This window comes from Rhinichthys klamathensis, unplaced genomic scaffold, assembly GCF_029890125.1.
Source record: "Rhinichthys klamathensis goyatoka isolate OS25496 unplaced genomic scaffold, OSU_Roscu_1.1 h1tg000109l_1, whole genome shotgun sequence".
NCBI classification, from domain to species: domain Eukaryota; kingdom Metazoa; phylum Chordata; class Actinopteri; order Cypriniformes; family Leuciscidae; genus Rhinichthys; species Rhinichthys klamathensis.
This window is the reverse complement of record NW_026606647.1, coordinates 2,290,317-2,305,560: the sequence shown is the minus strand read 5'-3', so window position 1 is coordinate 2,305,560 and position 15,244 is coordinate 2,290,317. Positions and strand designations below refer to the sequence as shown.

General features: G+C 35.0%; 2 protein-coding genes across 2 annotated transcripts; one reads left to right on the top strand and one right to left on the bottom strand.

Annotated features, from left to right (window-relative positions):
• Positions 1 to 304: 304 nt before the first annotated feature.
• Positions 305 to 3,306, bottom strand: ppil1 (peptidylprolyl isomerase (cyclophilin)-like 1). The gene is made up of 4 exons (XM_056253844.1): positions 3,117 to 3,306; positions 1,384 to 1,538; positions 1,046 to 1,114; positions 305 to 597 (listed from the first exon to the last, which is right to left on the bottom strand). The coding sequence occupies exons 1-4, from the start codon at positions 3,170 to 3,172 to the stop codon at positions 377 to 379; spliced, it is 501 nt and encodes a 166-aa protein (XP_056109819.1). The 5' UTR covers positions 3,173 to 3,306; the 3' UTR covers positions 305 to 376.
• Positions 3,307 to 9,608: 6,302 nt separating this feature from the next.
• eno1b (enolase 1b, (alpha)) lies at positions 9,609 to 14,309 on the top strand. The gene is made up of 12 exons (XM_056253838.1): positions 9,609 to 9,802; positions 10,629 to 10,717; positions 10,827 to 10,922; positions 11,637 to 11,695; positions 11,789 to 11,858; positions 12,520 to 12,653; positions 12,826 to 13,048; positions 13,128 to 13,325; positions 13,426 to 13,627; positions 13,770 to 13,878; positions 13,989 to 14,047; positions 14,165 to 14,309. The coding sequence occupies exons 2-12, from the start codon at positions 10,633 to 10,635 to the stop codon at positions 14,229 to 14,231; spliced, it is 1,302 nt and encodes a 433-aa protein (XP_056109813.1). The 5' UTR covers positions 9,609 to 9,802; positions 10,629 to 10,632; the 3' UTR covers positions 14,232 to 14,309.
• The last annotated feature ends 935 nt before the right edge of the window (positions 14,310 to 15,244 follow it).

The window sequence follows — 15,244 nt, the reverse complement described above, 5'->3', positions numbered from 1 at the left end:
TCTCTTAAAAATTGTATGATAGCTTTCTCTTATTTTGTTCCAAAGAAAGCATTTCAAACACCCAGACATCTTTACTGATCTATGAGCAACTAATGCAGTGTGAGTGTGTTGAAACCATAACGGTCATCTCCAATTACATTCATGCAAGTTGCCAAATAATTCTTCACCTTTCTGTGTCATTTAGCATCATGTAAAGGAATGTACACATTAAAAAGACAGTTTCTCTATAATGAACCCAAACTCATATAGTTAAGACGCCACCCTCTGGCCAGGGATTTGTACTCGGGGTAACCAAGAGAACATATTTAATGAAAACTCTGAAAGTTTAATGTAATAAAAGGACAGTACAAAAATATGGCATAAAATGTTAGACATCTTAGTTAGGTACATTCACTCTGAGAATTTTAATGTCATCCATAGGACGGTCCTGACTGTTGGTTTCAACCATGCCAATACGATTAAGAACTCCAATGCCCTGGCACACCCGTCCAAATATAGTGTGTTTCCCATCCAGCCATTGTGTGGGAGCCAATGAGAAGAAGAACTGGCTTCCGTTTGTATCTGGCCCTGCATTGGCCATTGCGAGAATTCCAGCACCTACAAAATACAAACATCATTTTTTTTTTAAATTATCATGAAAATTATGAGAAGACTTTATGGTTTTCAAGTCAGCTTGAGTTATAATAAACTTGTACTCTATTATTAAATTAAGCAATGATATTAGGATAAATATGATTCAACCCACTTTTACTATATTGCTGACATTTATTATGATCAAGTGCTGTGAGCAATTACAATACAGCCACTAAATACACTAAAGTCCACAAATCATTAGATTCACTTAAACCTGAGTAATCAAGCATTTGCTGATCTGCAATTTAAAAATCTAAGCAACAACCTATAGTTCTTATGCAGGATATTTATTTTTTATAAAATTATGCCATAAATTTGTGAGCGGACAAAATATTTCCATAGCACTTGAGTGCTCTGCTCATTACTGCTATTTACAGAACTATTAAATCTACTCTTGTGTATTTCTACTCACCTGTAAATTTCAACTCTGGATGCAATTCATCCTCAAACTGCTTGCCATATATAGATGCACCACCACGACCTGCAGAAATTTGTCATACAAATTAATGGTTAAACAACCCAAACAAACTAAAATTAAATTCCATTCATCTATTATGGTACTGAAGACAAAAGTAGTCATGGTTTCCCTTGGTAAAGCAAATTATTGACATTAATTCACCAATTTTTCTGTAACAACTATGTAGAATTTGACTTCTCAACAACCTTACTCTGATTCATCTTATTGAACTGTCAAATGAAATGTCTAAAAGGAGTGTTGAATGATGAGTATTGTTTCCATGGCTGTCTCACCTGTGCCTGTTGGATCTCCCCCTTGAACCATAAAGTCTTTGATGATGCGATGGAACTTGATGTTGTTGTAATATCCTCTTCTGCCCAGCTCTGCAAAATTCTTGCATGTTTTTGGCGCATGATTCCAGTACAGTTCTAGCACTATAGTTCCCATCCTGAAAAGACAATGTGAAGTGTGGGTATGTCTACTAGCAATGTCTGATTCATGTATGAATTGTTCTTTTGAACTGGATCTTTTAATTGGACCGGTCTAACTGTTTTCTAACCGGTTTTCACAAAATCGAATCAGAGCAGATAAACAATTTAGTGACACATTCTGAACAGAGAGCCGTCTCCAATTTGGACAAGTCCTATAGGCCAAAAGTAAGTTACTTTTATAGCTGAATAATAGCTGATTTAATTTTAATGGTGGATTGCTAATTTTAGCATCAAGCATAAACCAAATGTCTGTTCATATATCTTTTTTTTTATCAAGAAATAATTTGAAAGTTACAGATTAAAACAGATGACTGATAACAGACAATAAAGATTACTTTAAAAAAAAAAATCAACATACTAAAAAACCTTGAAGAGGAAAGAGCACAAAATCTTAATATTTCCCAAAAGCACATTACACTGTGTCTTTGTTTTGGTAATAAGCATTAATAACTATTTCAGCGACTCATTTTGGTACACATAGCAGTTTTTTTTATTTGTGAATATAGAATTTGCCATACAAAATTTAGAAATTCACAAACATACTCCATCTTGCTTCTGTATGTAAGAGCTTCAGTGTTGGGTAAGTTGCGCTAAAAAGTCATTAATAAAGATTACACTTTATTTTAAGGTCTCTGTGTTATACATTTAACTTACGTACTGAGTAATAATAATTAACTACATGTAATAGAGTTAGGGTTAGGAGGAATAGGGGTTGGTTTGGGTTAGTTGCATGTAATTATGCATCATTTATAGTTATTATTACAGTAACTTCATGTAACGTGTAGCAAGGACACTGTAAAATAGTGTTACCTTAATTACTAGCTACTAATTACATCGTCAACAGAGTAATTAGATTACTGTACTAATTACTCTCTATAAAATGTATTGGATTACTTATTACTTTCTAAATCCCATATCAACCTCAACCAGTTGAACAATCCAAGGATAGACACAAAACTGCACTTTTGATTCTTTCAAATAAACAATTGCATAAAATATTCTTGAACTGAACTGTGTGTAAAGGGAGAAATTACAATAAAAATAACATTACATTTTGATGTTAAATCCACTATTGTTTTATAATCTATACAATATTTAATGCAATTACATCAGAAGTCCTTACAGAAGTACAGCAACATTCAGAGTAATCCCTTACTTTACTTTTTCAAGGGAAAAGTAATTAAATTACAGTAACGTTAATTAGATTACTTAGTAATTACACCCAACACTAAAGAGCATATAACATCTTTCAGAAACAACTTAAAATTTAGCGTTGTCTAATGATGCACATTCGGAAGAACCGAATTAGTCGGACATTGGGTCACGTTAGCACTCTGATATAAAACAATCTCTAATCAGTGCGTGATTCGATCTTTAACCCTTTTTCATCATTCATACAATCAAGCATTGAAGCTACACGTTTATATGTATATATATATATATGACCACAGCTATAACGTACTGATAGTGCAATGTGTTATCAAAACGTGTCTCATTCATTCACAATTCTATTACTAATGTACTGTGCGACTTACGTTGTATCCATCGATACTGTGGGGGGTTGCCAAGAATCCGGCGGTATTCCAGACATGTCTGTTGATCAGCAAATATAGTTTAGACAGAATGTATTATTGTTTTTATTATTTAAAATTATGTCGCAAAGCGTGATAAGGAAGTAGTAGCACAGTTTGGTTTATTCGTTATTGTAAACAGTCAAGACTTCACTATGTAAGTGCTGACATCTAGTGGACTGGATGAAAAGCCGGGCTGCTTGATTTTATTTTATACATCCCATGTAAAAGGTACATCCAAATATCTTTGCACTCTCAATGAACATAAAGCCTATTATATATATATATATATATATATATATATATATATATATATATATATATATATATATACATATAATTATATACATATAACATTTTAGAATTTTTTATGTTTATTGAGAGTGCAAAGATATGTGGATGAACCTTTTACATATTTCTAATATATAATTTTAGACTTTTTTTTTGTTTTTCTAAGTTTCTCTTGTATCTATGTTCATTGAATGTGAGTGTGTATTTGTGAGTGTGTATATTCTAAAATATTTAAAAATATCTATTGCACTTTGTGAGTTTTTGTTCAAAGTAAACTATTTACTGGATATAGGCCTATTTTTACACTACAATTGTTTTCATTAAATTTTTTTTTATAAAATGTATATAGCCTACAAATCAAAATATTCAATTTCAATGATGTATAAAAATCCTTATAATCAGAAAAAAAGGAAAGTTTATGCAACTTTATTGGTCATCTGAACACTGTGTTTCATCTGGAAGTGACACACAAAGTCTATATTTGATGTAAATCTTTTTTTATTGCGTTAATTGACTTAAGTACAAAATAAGAATACAATTAAACAATATGACAAGGAACAGTCAGATCCATATTCTTTAATACGTCAAAAGAAAATACATAAGACTGTTTTAGACAACAATTCTAAAAATGAGTAAAAAAGTAAATTAATCAATCAATGTGTCATTGTCACAGTGTCACATTATGGAAAAGGATAAATGTTGATCAAATTCCTTGTGATTGATGGCATTACCAGGCAGTATTAGACAGAATATCAACATCTAAACTTGCCTGGTAAGACACAAATCAAAGGATTTTACTGCAGCGGAGAGGCAGAGGAAAGGGTCTGATGTCATGTGACTGGAAGAGATGAAAGCAGACAAAAAGAAAATGACGAATTAAAGTGGGGTTTTTTTTTCAGGAGAAAGGTCTTAAAGGAAACTGTTTAAAGGGTCTAGTAAAGCATAAAGTGCAAGCAGATATTCATCATGGCAGGTTTATAAACAGTTCAAAAGCAGAAAAACTAAAGGGTCAATGTCAGAAGAGTCAGCATCCATATATAGATTGTGATGTAAACTTGATCAGGTTATGAATAATGTTTTGAATAGACAAAAACAAGTGTTTGTTTGTGTCATGCATGTTTTTAATGGCATGAAGGTGAGAAAATGATGAAAGAATTTTCATTTCTGGGTGAACAACACAGTCCTGCAATTACTTAATGAACAGAAAGTGACATTATGCCTTATTCACATTCAGAATACAACCAAAATATTTTATTGGGTCATAGATATATTTTCCATAAGAAACAATATTTTTCATTCGAGTCTGTGTGTTATTTACATGTTTCTTTTATCATTAAATTGCTTAAAAAGTTAGCTTTTTCTTTGCATTTTCCATTATATAATGACCTGGAAAAGAAGTAAAATGGGTTTCAAATCATCACTTCCCGTTCTGTACAGCAAACAGGAAAGGTGAACTGTGTAGGTGCAGTTCAATTAGTGTTTGTCACACAGATCTCAGGTGTCATGCACACAATAAGACACATGAAAAGGAGGATGAACTGATCGTTGACACACATTAGAGGGTGTGTGATATGGAGGAATTACTTTCGTGACATTCATGCAGGCATTTGGATGAAACAGGGTGCGGTTCAGACCTTTACTGATGGTCTATGTTCTTCTCTGTTATTTAATCACACTCCTTTTATTTTAATCAAGCCGTCTCAACTGGTTTTTCCATTTTAAATCACTGATTTGATTTAATATTCACATGCCAAAATGCTTTATTTCATATAGCTACTTCACTTTTATGTTCATATTCTATTAACTCCATGGTGACTGAGCCTCCAGAGTGCATCGTTACCAGACAGTGTTAGAACATCAGTGAACAGCCAAGCACTGCCGGGTAAGATGTACCCTAGAGACAATAGATGAACTTCTTCAGCATCATAGCATTCAAAGCAACTATAGCCAAAGAACACACATTTCACCATGGCATATTTTCCTTTGTGTATTTGTATGTGCGCATATTTGCATATAGTGTGCGTGTCCACACCCAGATGCAAAGCATTTTTAACGATGCCCGTAGAGGACCATCTGCATCATTACCAGGCAGTATTAGAGAAGATATAACATCCAAAACTGCCTTGTAAGATGGAGATGGGCATCCAATGTAGATCTCAAATGATTTGCCATTGATTTTTTTTTTTACTTTTTCACCCCATCTAAAACAAGAGGGAAGACTCTATGCTTTTCATATTGTGTGTCACTATAAAATGATAGTTAGTGTACTTTCGCAAGACGTTGTAAGGTGTTTGTTAATGATTATCTATTTTCCTGACTGGCCCGTCATTCGTTTTTAATAGCTTCATATACTTCCTTTGAACAGCGCTTATTTTGCATCAGACCCCAATCCTTTTGATGTAAGCTGTTCATGGTCATTTTTAACCACTTTGCTGTAACTCCTACTCCTTTTTTTGACAACTATTATTAGAAAGAACAAAAAACATTGAAACCCCAGTAGTTTTCTTCTTAAGTGTATGCCCTGCCCTGTCTGCTTGGCAACTATGACCTTTGAGACGTCCCCTTGACCTGAGAGAGTTCAACTAATTGGTCGCACCTTCATCAAAACAAAATTGTGTCTACAGCCTCCAAATCCCATTACAACCACACAACGTCGGTGGTAAGGAAAGCGCTTAGTCATGCTAATCAAAATGGCTGATCTTTGTCACCTAAACCTGATGTGCACCTGACTGACCCCTCACCTGTACGTTAGATTAGATAAGATTCGAGATAACTCACTTACTACTGAAACCAAGCTAAGCAAGTCTTTATGGTTTGGCTCTATTGTTGTTTCCTTTCTCTTGTTTCCAATACCTTTTTATTAAGAGAGGAAAAATAATGCGTATGAGAGCATGTGTCCATCTGTCAATCCATTTTAAAAGTCTTTAAACAGTTTCTCAGATGCAACAAGTCTATTTAATGTTAAACACCATTAAATTATAACATTAAAAACTTATGTTGTATTATTTCACGTAATTTGTTTAAATGCTTTACATATTGTACTTCATACCCCTTTGTTTTAAACTGATCAAACAGGTTTGACACATTACGGAAGTGAAAGTTAACATGCTGGGCACTCATGTTTAACAAATTTCAATGATTGACATATCATACTAAAATGCATACTTCATTTTTATATTTAAGTAAGAAAGGATTTTTGTAAGTAGGTATAAAAAATCTAAAATACTATGTCTGTTTAATTCCATCTTATTGTCTTTTTTATAGTTTACTATTAGCATTTCTGTTGTATATAATAACTGACATACAAAGACATTTATTTGCAATTAATGAATTATTTGGTCAAATTGTTAAATGTATTAAAAAAATGAAAAATAACTATTAGTTACCCTATCAATTCCTGTTGCGGTCATTCAGTATGGAGTCATGCACAAGAGATGCCATTGTGTCGCAGCGTCGCTTTAGCTGAGGAAGATCACTTCCTGCTCCTTCCTCTTGATAAAGGTATGATTGCTTCTTCCACGTTAGGCCAAACCTCTCGAACCGGTCTGAGGACAGCTGAAGAAGACACAAGGACATTACTAATGGAGTCTCAAGCACGAGAAGAAACACAATCTCCTAAAGCTCCTGAAGCGAAGAAACCGTTCCTACAAAACATCTAGGTTTTCAGGTACACCTTGGAGCCCTGCCCAGGTGTCATTTTTACGCTGTGACCAATCCCTGCTCTTCTTCTATGAGCAGGTGTGTCTTGTGCTCTGTGATTGGTTAGTTTAGTGTGGAAGTGCCTCTGGGTTTCTGAGTACACAAATGAGACAAGCTTTTAACCTTCAAAAAGACCACGCCCCATCCTCTGTGTCTCTTGTTCTGGGTCAGACTTTAGGGCAACAGACAAGAATAAGCCTCCTCTCCTCTTTATTTTTAAGGTTTACTCTCCTTTCTAATGTTCATCATTAGATTCAAGTTAAAAAAGACGATCGGCAATCAGTAAATGTGTCCTTTGTGAGCTCCTATGATCATTTGAATTGTTTACAATGATAATAAACTCCATTGAGGTGTTGAATAGACAAACTGAAACCAGGCCCAACTGATATACTTTTTTACTACATTCTTACTCAGCATTTTTTATTCATTTGACTGCAAAAAATAAAATAAAGAATATTAAACCGAAATCATTTCTAATTCAAACATATAATCAGAAAACATGATAGATAAATGATTATGCAAGATTATCAATGTCAAATTATGCATAATAATTATCAATGTTTAACATTATTAAAAAGACTTGTGTATGAATTCAAGTCATTCGGACAAATTGACTATTAAATTCAGACTGGCTAATCAGTCCAACTTGCAATGTGAGATTTTATAACTTAAAAATTTTAAGAAAAAGTGAGAATTCTGTCCACCTAACATTTCAACTTTGAACTTAAATCTGGAACTTGATTTTGCAGGTAGAAAACATACTCTGTCGACAATAAAAACAAAGTTCCACACTCTAAAAGCACTATTAAATCCTGATTTTGGCATTTAGAGCTGTAAGGTTTCATTGGGACGATGAAGTGCTTGTGCTCTTTGTTTGTTCATGACAGGCCTACTAAACAGGTGTCAGGGCTCAGTAGCATTACTTGCATGGGCCGCTTCAAAAAGGGCAGGTAAAATTAAGGTCAGTAGATTTATGCATAAATATCATGCACAAATATGATGCACATACAGTAAAAAATACTTATTTAAACTGCTTGTGTCAATAAAAAATAGTTATGGGGCTCTGTGGTTTTTGATATTTGATATACACATAAAATAATTATACTTGTGCAGTCAATAAAAATTTAGATTTATTGCAGATTGTCATTTTTTTTTTAGTTTGTGCAATGAGCAAAGGATATGAGAGTTCCAACCCTAGCAGGAGTTAATGCTGGGACACGGGGACTGTGCTGTAACCCAGGCAACAGGTCAATGCCTCACTATATCCAAAAGCCTGTGGATTGCTAATGAGATCCCTGAGGTCTGATTTGTGAGACGAGAGGATGGAGGAATATGGGGATCAGCTGCTGTCAGCAAGGCCTCCTGAGAAACCATGTACCTGAAAGAAGCGACAAAACATCAACCATTTCCACGAAACAAAATGTACATGAGGGGAAATACACCTGTATGTGACACTGTAAGAGAGAGGGATAAAAAGAGGGAATGGAGGAGGGAGGGTGGGGGCAATGACCTGAGGGATTACTGGCCCAAGGGAATGAGTTGCCAGGATTCTCCAGCACACAAACACTCTATTGTGCCTCTTGTTCATTGCATCACATTTTCCCTCCAGACAAGAATATAGGCTAGTAGAAGGTTAATGATTTAACAATCTAAGATTATGAATTTGAGATATCATTTAACAGATTGGCATCATATGACTGCATCATTCTCTTGCTGTGATATGCGTGTCATAAGGACAGTGACCAAATGTATTGCTTCTATATTGTTTCTACACGATTTTAAGACCAGGGCTTCAAGTTTAAGCACGATTTTGATGACGTCGAACATTTTAGATTCTTAGATTTTAAATAGGCCTAATTTAAATAGTGGAACTTTATCAAACCATGGCAGATAACAATTTATAAAAAAGACACCGTATAGCCTATTAAATTGCTGGAGAACGGACTACAACTTTCTCCAGTGGAAAATGTGGCGAGGTAATCACCGTTTTCTCTGAGACAAAAGTGTCTTCCTCAAGGGAGCGCATGACTGCTCAGAAAGCCGAATTCTCCATTGAGCTGCATTCAAATCTCAGATACATTTTTGTAACTTATTTTAGACATTTGTACACTTAAAAAGCATAATCGTTTAAACAATAGTAAATCTATTAATTCCAGGTATGTTCATCTCCCGTACAGATGAAAATAATTCAAAACAATTGCTATTAAATAAAATCATCAAACACCTGTGATTGGTCAAGCCTAGGCAGTGTTGAGAAAAGTAACAACTAACACGTGATAACTCTGTCCCCTTCGGTAGAGGTCTGGACAATAATTTACACCTGTATAATTCAGATGTACATCTTAATAATCATTTAAATGCAAATACACAGTAAAGTGTTGAAATATAGGAGTTTATTTTTTTAAATTATGTTAAATCCGACCAAACAGCGGCAACATCCTGACCGCAAAGCCCCGCCCATTCCCACAACACTTGTTTCAAGACTCGCAGCCATTCTAGCCAAGTAATCTTTTCTATAATCTCCCCCTATGGGTGAGTTTTCTCTGAGAGTGACCACACACTGATAACACTCTCCTAACCAGAGCCGCCAGCGTTGAGTGTGAACTTGAATGAGAGCTTGATTTCTTCATCTTGCGCTTTAATTATACCGTTTCGCCGAGGTAAGGAGCGTTGTATTATAAACTTTAAACTCTCCGCTAGCTAACTTTACATATGTTTTATATTGTAACCAGGCTTTTGGTTTAGTCTTAGCCTTAGGCAATCGTAGTACGCTAATAATTAGATATTTAGACAGAAAGCATTAAGTTCTCAGTCTCGAGTGTGACTAATGAAGTGCTGGATGAGAGTCACCATGAATAAGCACTCGACATTGAGGACCGCGATGAGTCATGCTTTCCATCACGCCCACTCGTATTCACACACTGTAATTAGATTAAATATTTGCAGAACAAACTATACGGGGGAAAATCTGATTCCAGGAAGGAAATGACTGAGTTTGAGACTGGGCATTGTCGCTCATAATACTGTAAAGTTTAACAAATAAAATTGTTGATGTTTTTATTATATGTATTGTATGCAAAAACGTCTAGACCCGTTGAGTAAGCTTTTTGTTCTCTCTTGACAGCATACTGCCCAGAGAGTGACAGCTGATAATCCAATTAGACCTGAGCTTCCCATGATGCCCCAAAAGATAGCACAATCTTCAATACACAATGTGCATTTTGAAAACTATTAATCATGTATTTGCTTGAAAGAGATGTGGATTCATTTATGCCGCTATTTCCCTTCTAAAATTAAATCTCCCTCTTGTCTGCCTAATAGCAGACAAGAGGATTTGACAAAGTGACCCTGTGGGTCAGCAGTATTACTGTAAAGCAGATGGTGTTCTCAGGTTTCCTTGAAATCTCCTTTAGATATGTGGTTAGATTTGCAGAGATAACTATTTCAGCAGAAGCTGATTGCTCTTTCTTTATAATTTACTTTTAGGAACATGTCTATCCTGAAGATACATGCTCGTGAGATTTTTGATTCTAGGGGCAACCCCACTGTAGAGGTGGACCTCTACACAGATAGAGGTGATTCTCCTTGACATTTCTTTCCAAATCGAGATTACTCAAAATGAAGATGGTTCAGTATACAAGCATTACAAGCAGAACAAATACTAATCTGCTGGTTTTAAAACAGGTTTGTTTCGAGCTGCTGTCCCTAGTGGAGCATCTACAGGAATCTATGAAGCATTGGAACTAAGAGACAACGATAAGTCACGTTACCTGGGAAAAGGTAACTCTGCTTTTTCATGTCTTTTTAAACAGAAACACATTTACTATTGTTTAAACGCTTTTTCTGCTTTTTCAATGAATGAATCTGGTCTTACATCATTTATTGTACATTGTTTTGGAAATAACCAAGACTTGTCAAGCTAGATTTATTTACTGAACACAATGGACTGTCTCTCTTTTACCAGCTATGTTTTTCTCTATTACATTGGGAAGGAAAACTTATGAAATGTACTGAATCATTGGTTCAGCCTTGTGTTAACAGATACCAAGTTAACAAGTGAGAAAACTTTTTTTTTTTTTTTGGTTTGATGGGTCTGAATTTGCATGACACATTCTACCCAGTGTCAAATTGTGTGACCTGAATTATGTACTATGAAAAAATGATGTACATTTCTAAAAATGCTTGTGCATGTGATTCGCATCAGTGAATAATGTAAGGATCTTTACTGTGGTACTTTAAAAATAATTGTTTAAATTATTTAGTGTGCAATATTTGCATGGGATAAATAAAGATTGTTTATGGCACTCGATTGGCTGACATTACAAATCATACAAAATTTGACAAATATCTGATCTGTAGCTTTGTGGTAGCAGCTAAACTAAGCAAGGGAATGTTACGTTGTGCATGTGTCTAACTGCAGCACCATTCAATCCACAATAACTTGTGCTTATACCTATTTTGCTCATATATGCCATCTTTTTCTGTGCAATGTAGGTGTATTAAAGGCTGTTGAGCATGTGAACCAAACTATTGCACCTGCCCTGATCAGCCAGGTGAGAATTTTAGACTTTTGTAATTAAACCAGTGTAGTAACTGTACATGGGTTGGTAATGATTTGTTTTGCTGTCTTTCTCTCTGTCACATAGGGAATTCCTGTAGTTGAGCAAGAAAAGATTGACCAGTTCATGCTGGAACTGGATGGAACTGATAACAAGTGTAAATCATAATATATACCTCTTTACTCATTAACAGTTGTTCATTACCTATGTGGCATAGATCTTTAATTAGATTGTGTTTGAGCTCAAAGAGCTTTTTAAGAGGATATTTAAAATTTAGACAAGCTCCATCCTCATGAACGATTTTTGATATCAGAAGTGGCCCAAGACATTCAGATGTTTTTCCTGTGTTTTTTTTTTCTTCTTACACCCCTGGCCTGTAATGTGTTCACACTACCATTCAAAAATGTATGGCCAGTAATATTTTTTTTAAAAGAAATTAATACTTATATTCAGTAAAGGGTGAATTAAACTGATAAAAAGTAAATACATTTATAATGTTACATTTATTTCAAATAAATGTTGTTCTTCTAAACTTTCTGTTTTTTATTTTTCATAATATTTCTGTTTTTACTGTATTTTTAATCAAATAAATGCATACTTGTTGAGTTTAGGAGACTTCTTATAAAAACATTTAGAAAATATTACCACAAACTTTTAAACGGTAGTGTACACTTTAAAACATTGTCACAAAAATACAAATACAAACACAAAAGATAGTTTCCCAGTTTTTTGTGTGTATAAACTTGTGAACAAAAGCAAATATTATGTAATGTGTCTAGTCATAATCCTTTAACTTTTGCAACTGTTTCGAACATCAGCTAAATTTGGTGCCAATGCCATCCTGGGTGTTTCCCTGGCTGTGTGTAAGGCTGGAGCTGCGGAGAAAGGTGTTCCTCTGTATCGTCACATTGCTGACCTTGCTGGAAACCCCGAGGTCATCCTTCCTGTGCCGGTGAGAAACAGAACGCTCTTGTATTTGAAGTTGTACAATGAGCAAAAAGTGTAATGCCACTGGAAATGTGGATTTTTTTTCTGTTTAAATCTTAATAAACGTACGAATGCAAATTATGGAAGAAAATGTTATGCTCCCATTGAGTTTTGCAATTTTCATTGTTTTCCTAAAGGCCTTTAATGTGATCAATGGTGGCTCACATGCTGGCAATAAGTTGGCCATGCAGGAATTCATGATTCTGCCGGTCGGGGCCAGTAGCTTTAAGGAAGCCATGCGGATTGGTGCAGAGGTGTACCATAATCTGAAGAATGTTATTAAGCAGAAATATGGCCAGGATGCCACCAATGTTGGGGATGAGGGAGGATTCGCACCAAATATCCTGGAGAACCAAGAAGGTATTTGAAAAAAACAATCATACTGGATGAGACTGTACAACTTATAACTTATATATTGTTTTCCGGATGTTAATAATAGCCCTAGAGTTGCTGAAGAGTGCCATCAGTAAAGCTGGATACACAGATGAGATTGTGATTGGCATGGACGTGGCAGCATCTGAATTCTATCGTGACGGAAAGTACGACTTGGACTTCAAGTCTCCCGATGACCCCGATCGATACATCAGCCCTGATGAGCTTTCTGACCTTTACAAAAGTTTCATTCAGGATTATCCAGGTATCCATCAGTTCTTTGCTCTCTTGCACTAATTACATTACACATTTTTTTCTTTGAGCTCAGACACTGAGATGTGAATCTGTTTTTATTACTACTCCAGTGGTCTCTATTGAAGACCCCTTTGATCAAGATGATTGGGAGGCCTGGACCAATTTCACCAACAGCACGGACATCCAGGTGGTGGGAGATGATCTCACTGTCACCAACCCAAAACGCATTGCTAATGCAGTGGAGAACAAGGCCTGCAACTGCCTGTTGCTCAAAGTCAACCAGATCGGGAGTGTTACCGAATCCCTGCAGGCGTGAGTTCAAAACAAAACAAAAATCTTCACTTTTGTCAAAATATTTTCCAGATTTTCAGTGTAGAATTCTATTCTCTAATTTTTTTAACTCCTAAAAGAGGTATTTGGTGATCTTTTCAATTTGTAACATCCCACCCCACAGATGTAAGATGGCTCAGTCCAGTGGCTGGGGTGTGATGGTGAGCCATCGCTCTGGGGAAACAGAGGACACGTTCATTGCTGACCTGGTTGTGGGACTTTGCACTGGACAGGTACAGTGTGCTCTAATCTTATTTTAGATTTATCATAAAAATGAGGAACTTCAGTTTACAGTTACATACTCAAGTGTACTTGACTGTTTTATTTTCCTCTTCTTATTCAGATTAAAACAGGAGCCCCGTGCCGTTCAGAGCGTCTGGCCAAATACAACCAGATCCTTAGGTAAGCTTATAGTTGTGTTTATGATAATAAAAATATTATTTGTTCTAAACGTATGGGCATTAATAAGCATATGTATTTTATGTCATTTGCTTACCTGCTTTCTTTCTTCATGCACAGAATTGAAGAGGACTTGGGGGATAAAGCTCACTTTGCTGGGAAGAACTTCAGAAATCCACTGAACTGAGACCAGCACAGTACAGTTAGAACTAATTAACCTCCTACTAATAGTTCAGTTCAAGATGCAATACCAACAGAAAGCAGTATGTGTTATGAATGATGATTTGGTTGTTACTGGGACCATATAATCAAGGATACAGAAACAAAGCATCATAAACTTTGTGATGTGTCTATTTGGATGAGTGTTACATGCACTGTAACAATGTACATGCAGTGTGGTGATGATGATGATTGTACTGCAAAGAAAGAGCAAACTGTATTTTCCTGTAAATGCTGCATAGCAGATTTCTGAGGTCTGTGCTTGTAATAGTGGATACTGTTCAAATAAAAACATTACCTCAACTAATGAGAGGCTTTTGTGTAGTATTTTTTAATTCAAATAGTCTCCCGTTTACCTGTTTTTGACGGAAATACCAATTTTTTGATTCTGATAATCTGCTATTTTTTTATACACTTTGAATGCTTGATTCTAAATGGTTGATAGTTAGTTTTCTATAACTGCTTTTGCGAGTAATTGCAGATAATGACAGCATTATAGTTCCATATCACTTATCCAAATGATTTAGGTTATTTAAAAAGGTTACAATACCAGTGGTAAAATAATACTTTCGGGGGAAAAACATTGAGGTAATAATGATTCCTTTAATATATATATATATATATATATATATATATATATATATATATATATATATATATATATATATTTAACATCAATGTTGACATTGTTGATTAAGAAGAAGCCATTTCTTGATTGTGGTATAGAATTCCACTACTTTAATAATAATAATAATAATAATAACAATACTAACATTACTTTTTAAGATTAATAATAAGGTTAGTATTATATGTATGGTTTTATTTTATTTTTTATTGAATAGAAATGCACTACTGAAAAATTAGTTTCAATCAGATTCACCGGCGGCTTCTTGTTAACAGTAACGGTAGAAATGTATGAAGCCATAAGCAGACAGGGCTGCATTTAAAGCGTCTAGCCTAATTCCACTGAGCCGAAATAAA

Excerpts from the sequence above, each read along its gene's own strand:
- eno1b (XM_056253838.1), top strand. The coding sequence starts at position 10,633 with ATGTCTATCCTGAAGATACATGCTCGTGAGATTTTTGATTCTAGGGGC. Across the intron at positions 10,718-10,826 it reads GGACCTCTACACAGATAGAG|GTTTGTTTCGAGCTGCTGTC; the intron begins GTGATTCTCCTT and ends GTTTTAAAACAG. Across the intron at positions 12,654-12,825 it reads AGGTCATCCTTCCTGTGCCG|GCCTTTAATGTGATCAATGG; the intron begins GTGAGAAACAGA and ends GTTTTCCTAAAG.
- ppil1 (XM_056253844.1), bottom strand. The coding sequence starts at position 3,172 with ATGTCTGGAATACCGCCGGATTCTTGGCAACCCCCCACAGTATCGATG. Across the intron at positions 1,115-1,383 it reads GGGAGATCCAACAGGCACAG|GTCGTGGTGGTGCATCTATA; the intron begins GTGAGACAGCCA and ends AAATTTCTGCAG. Across the intron at positions 598-1,045 it reads TCCAGAGTTGAAATTTACAG|GTGCTGGAATTCTCGCAATG; the intron begins GTGAGTAGAAAT and ends TGTATTTTGTAG.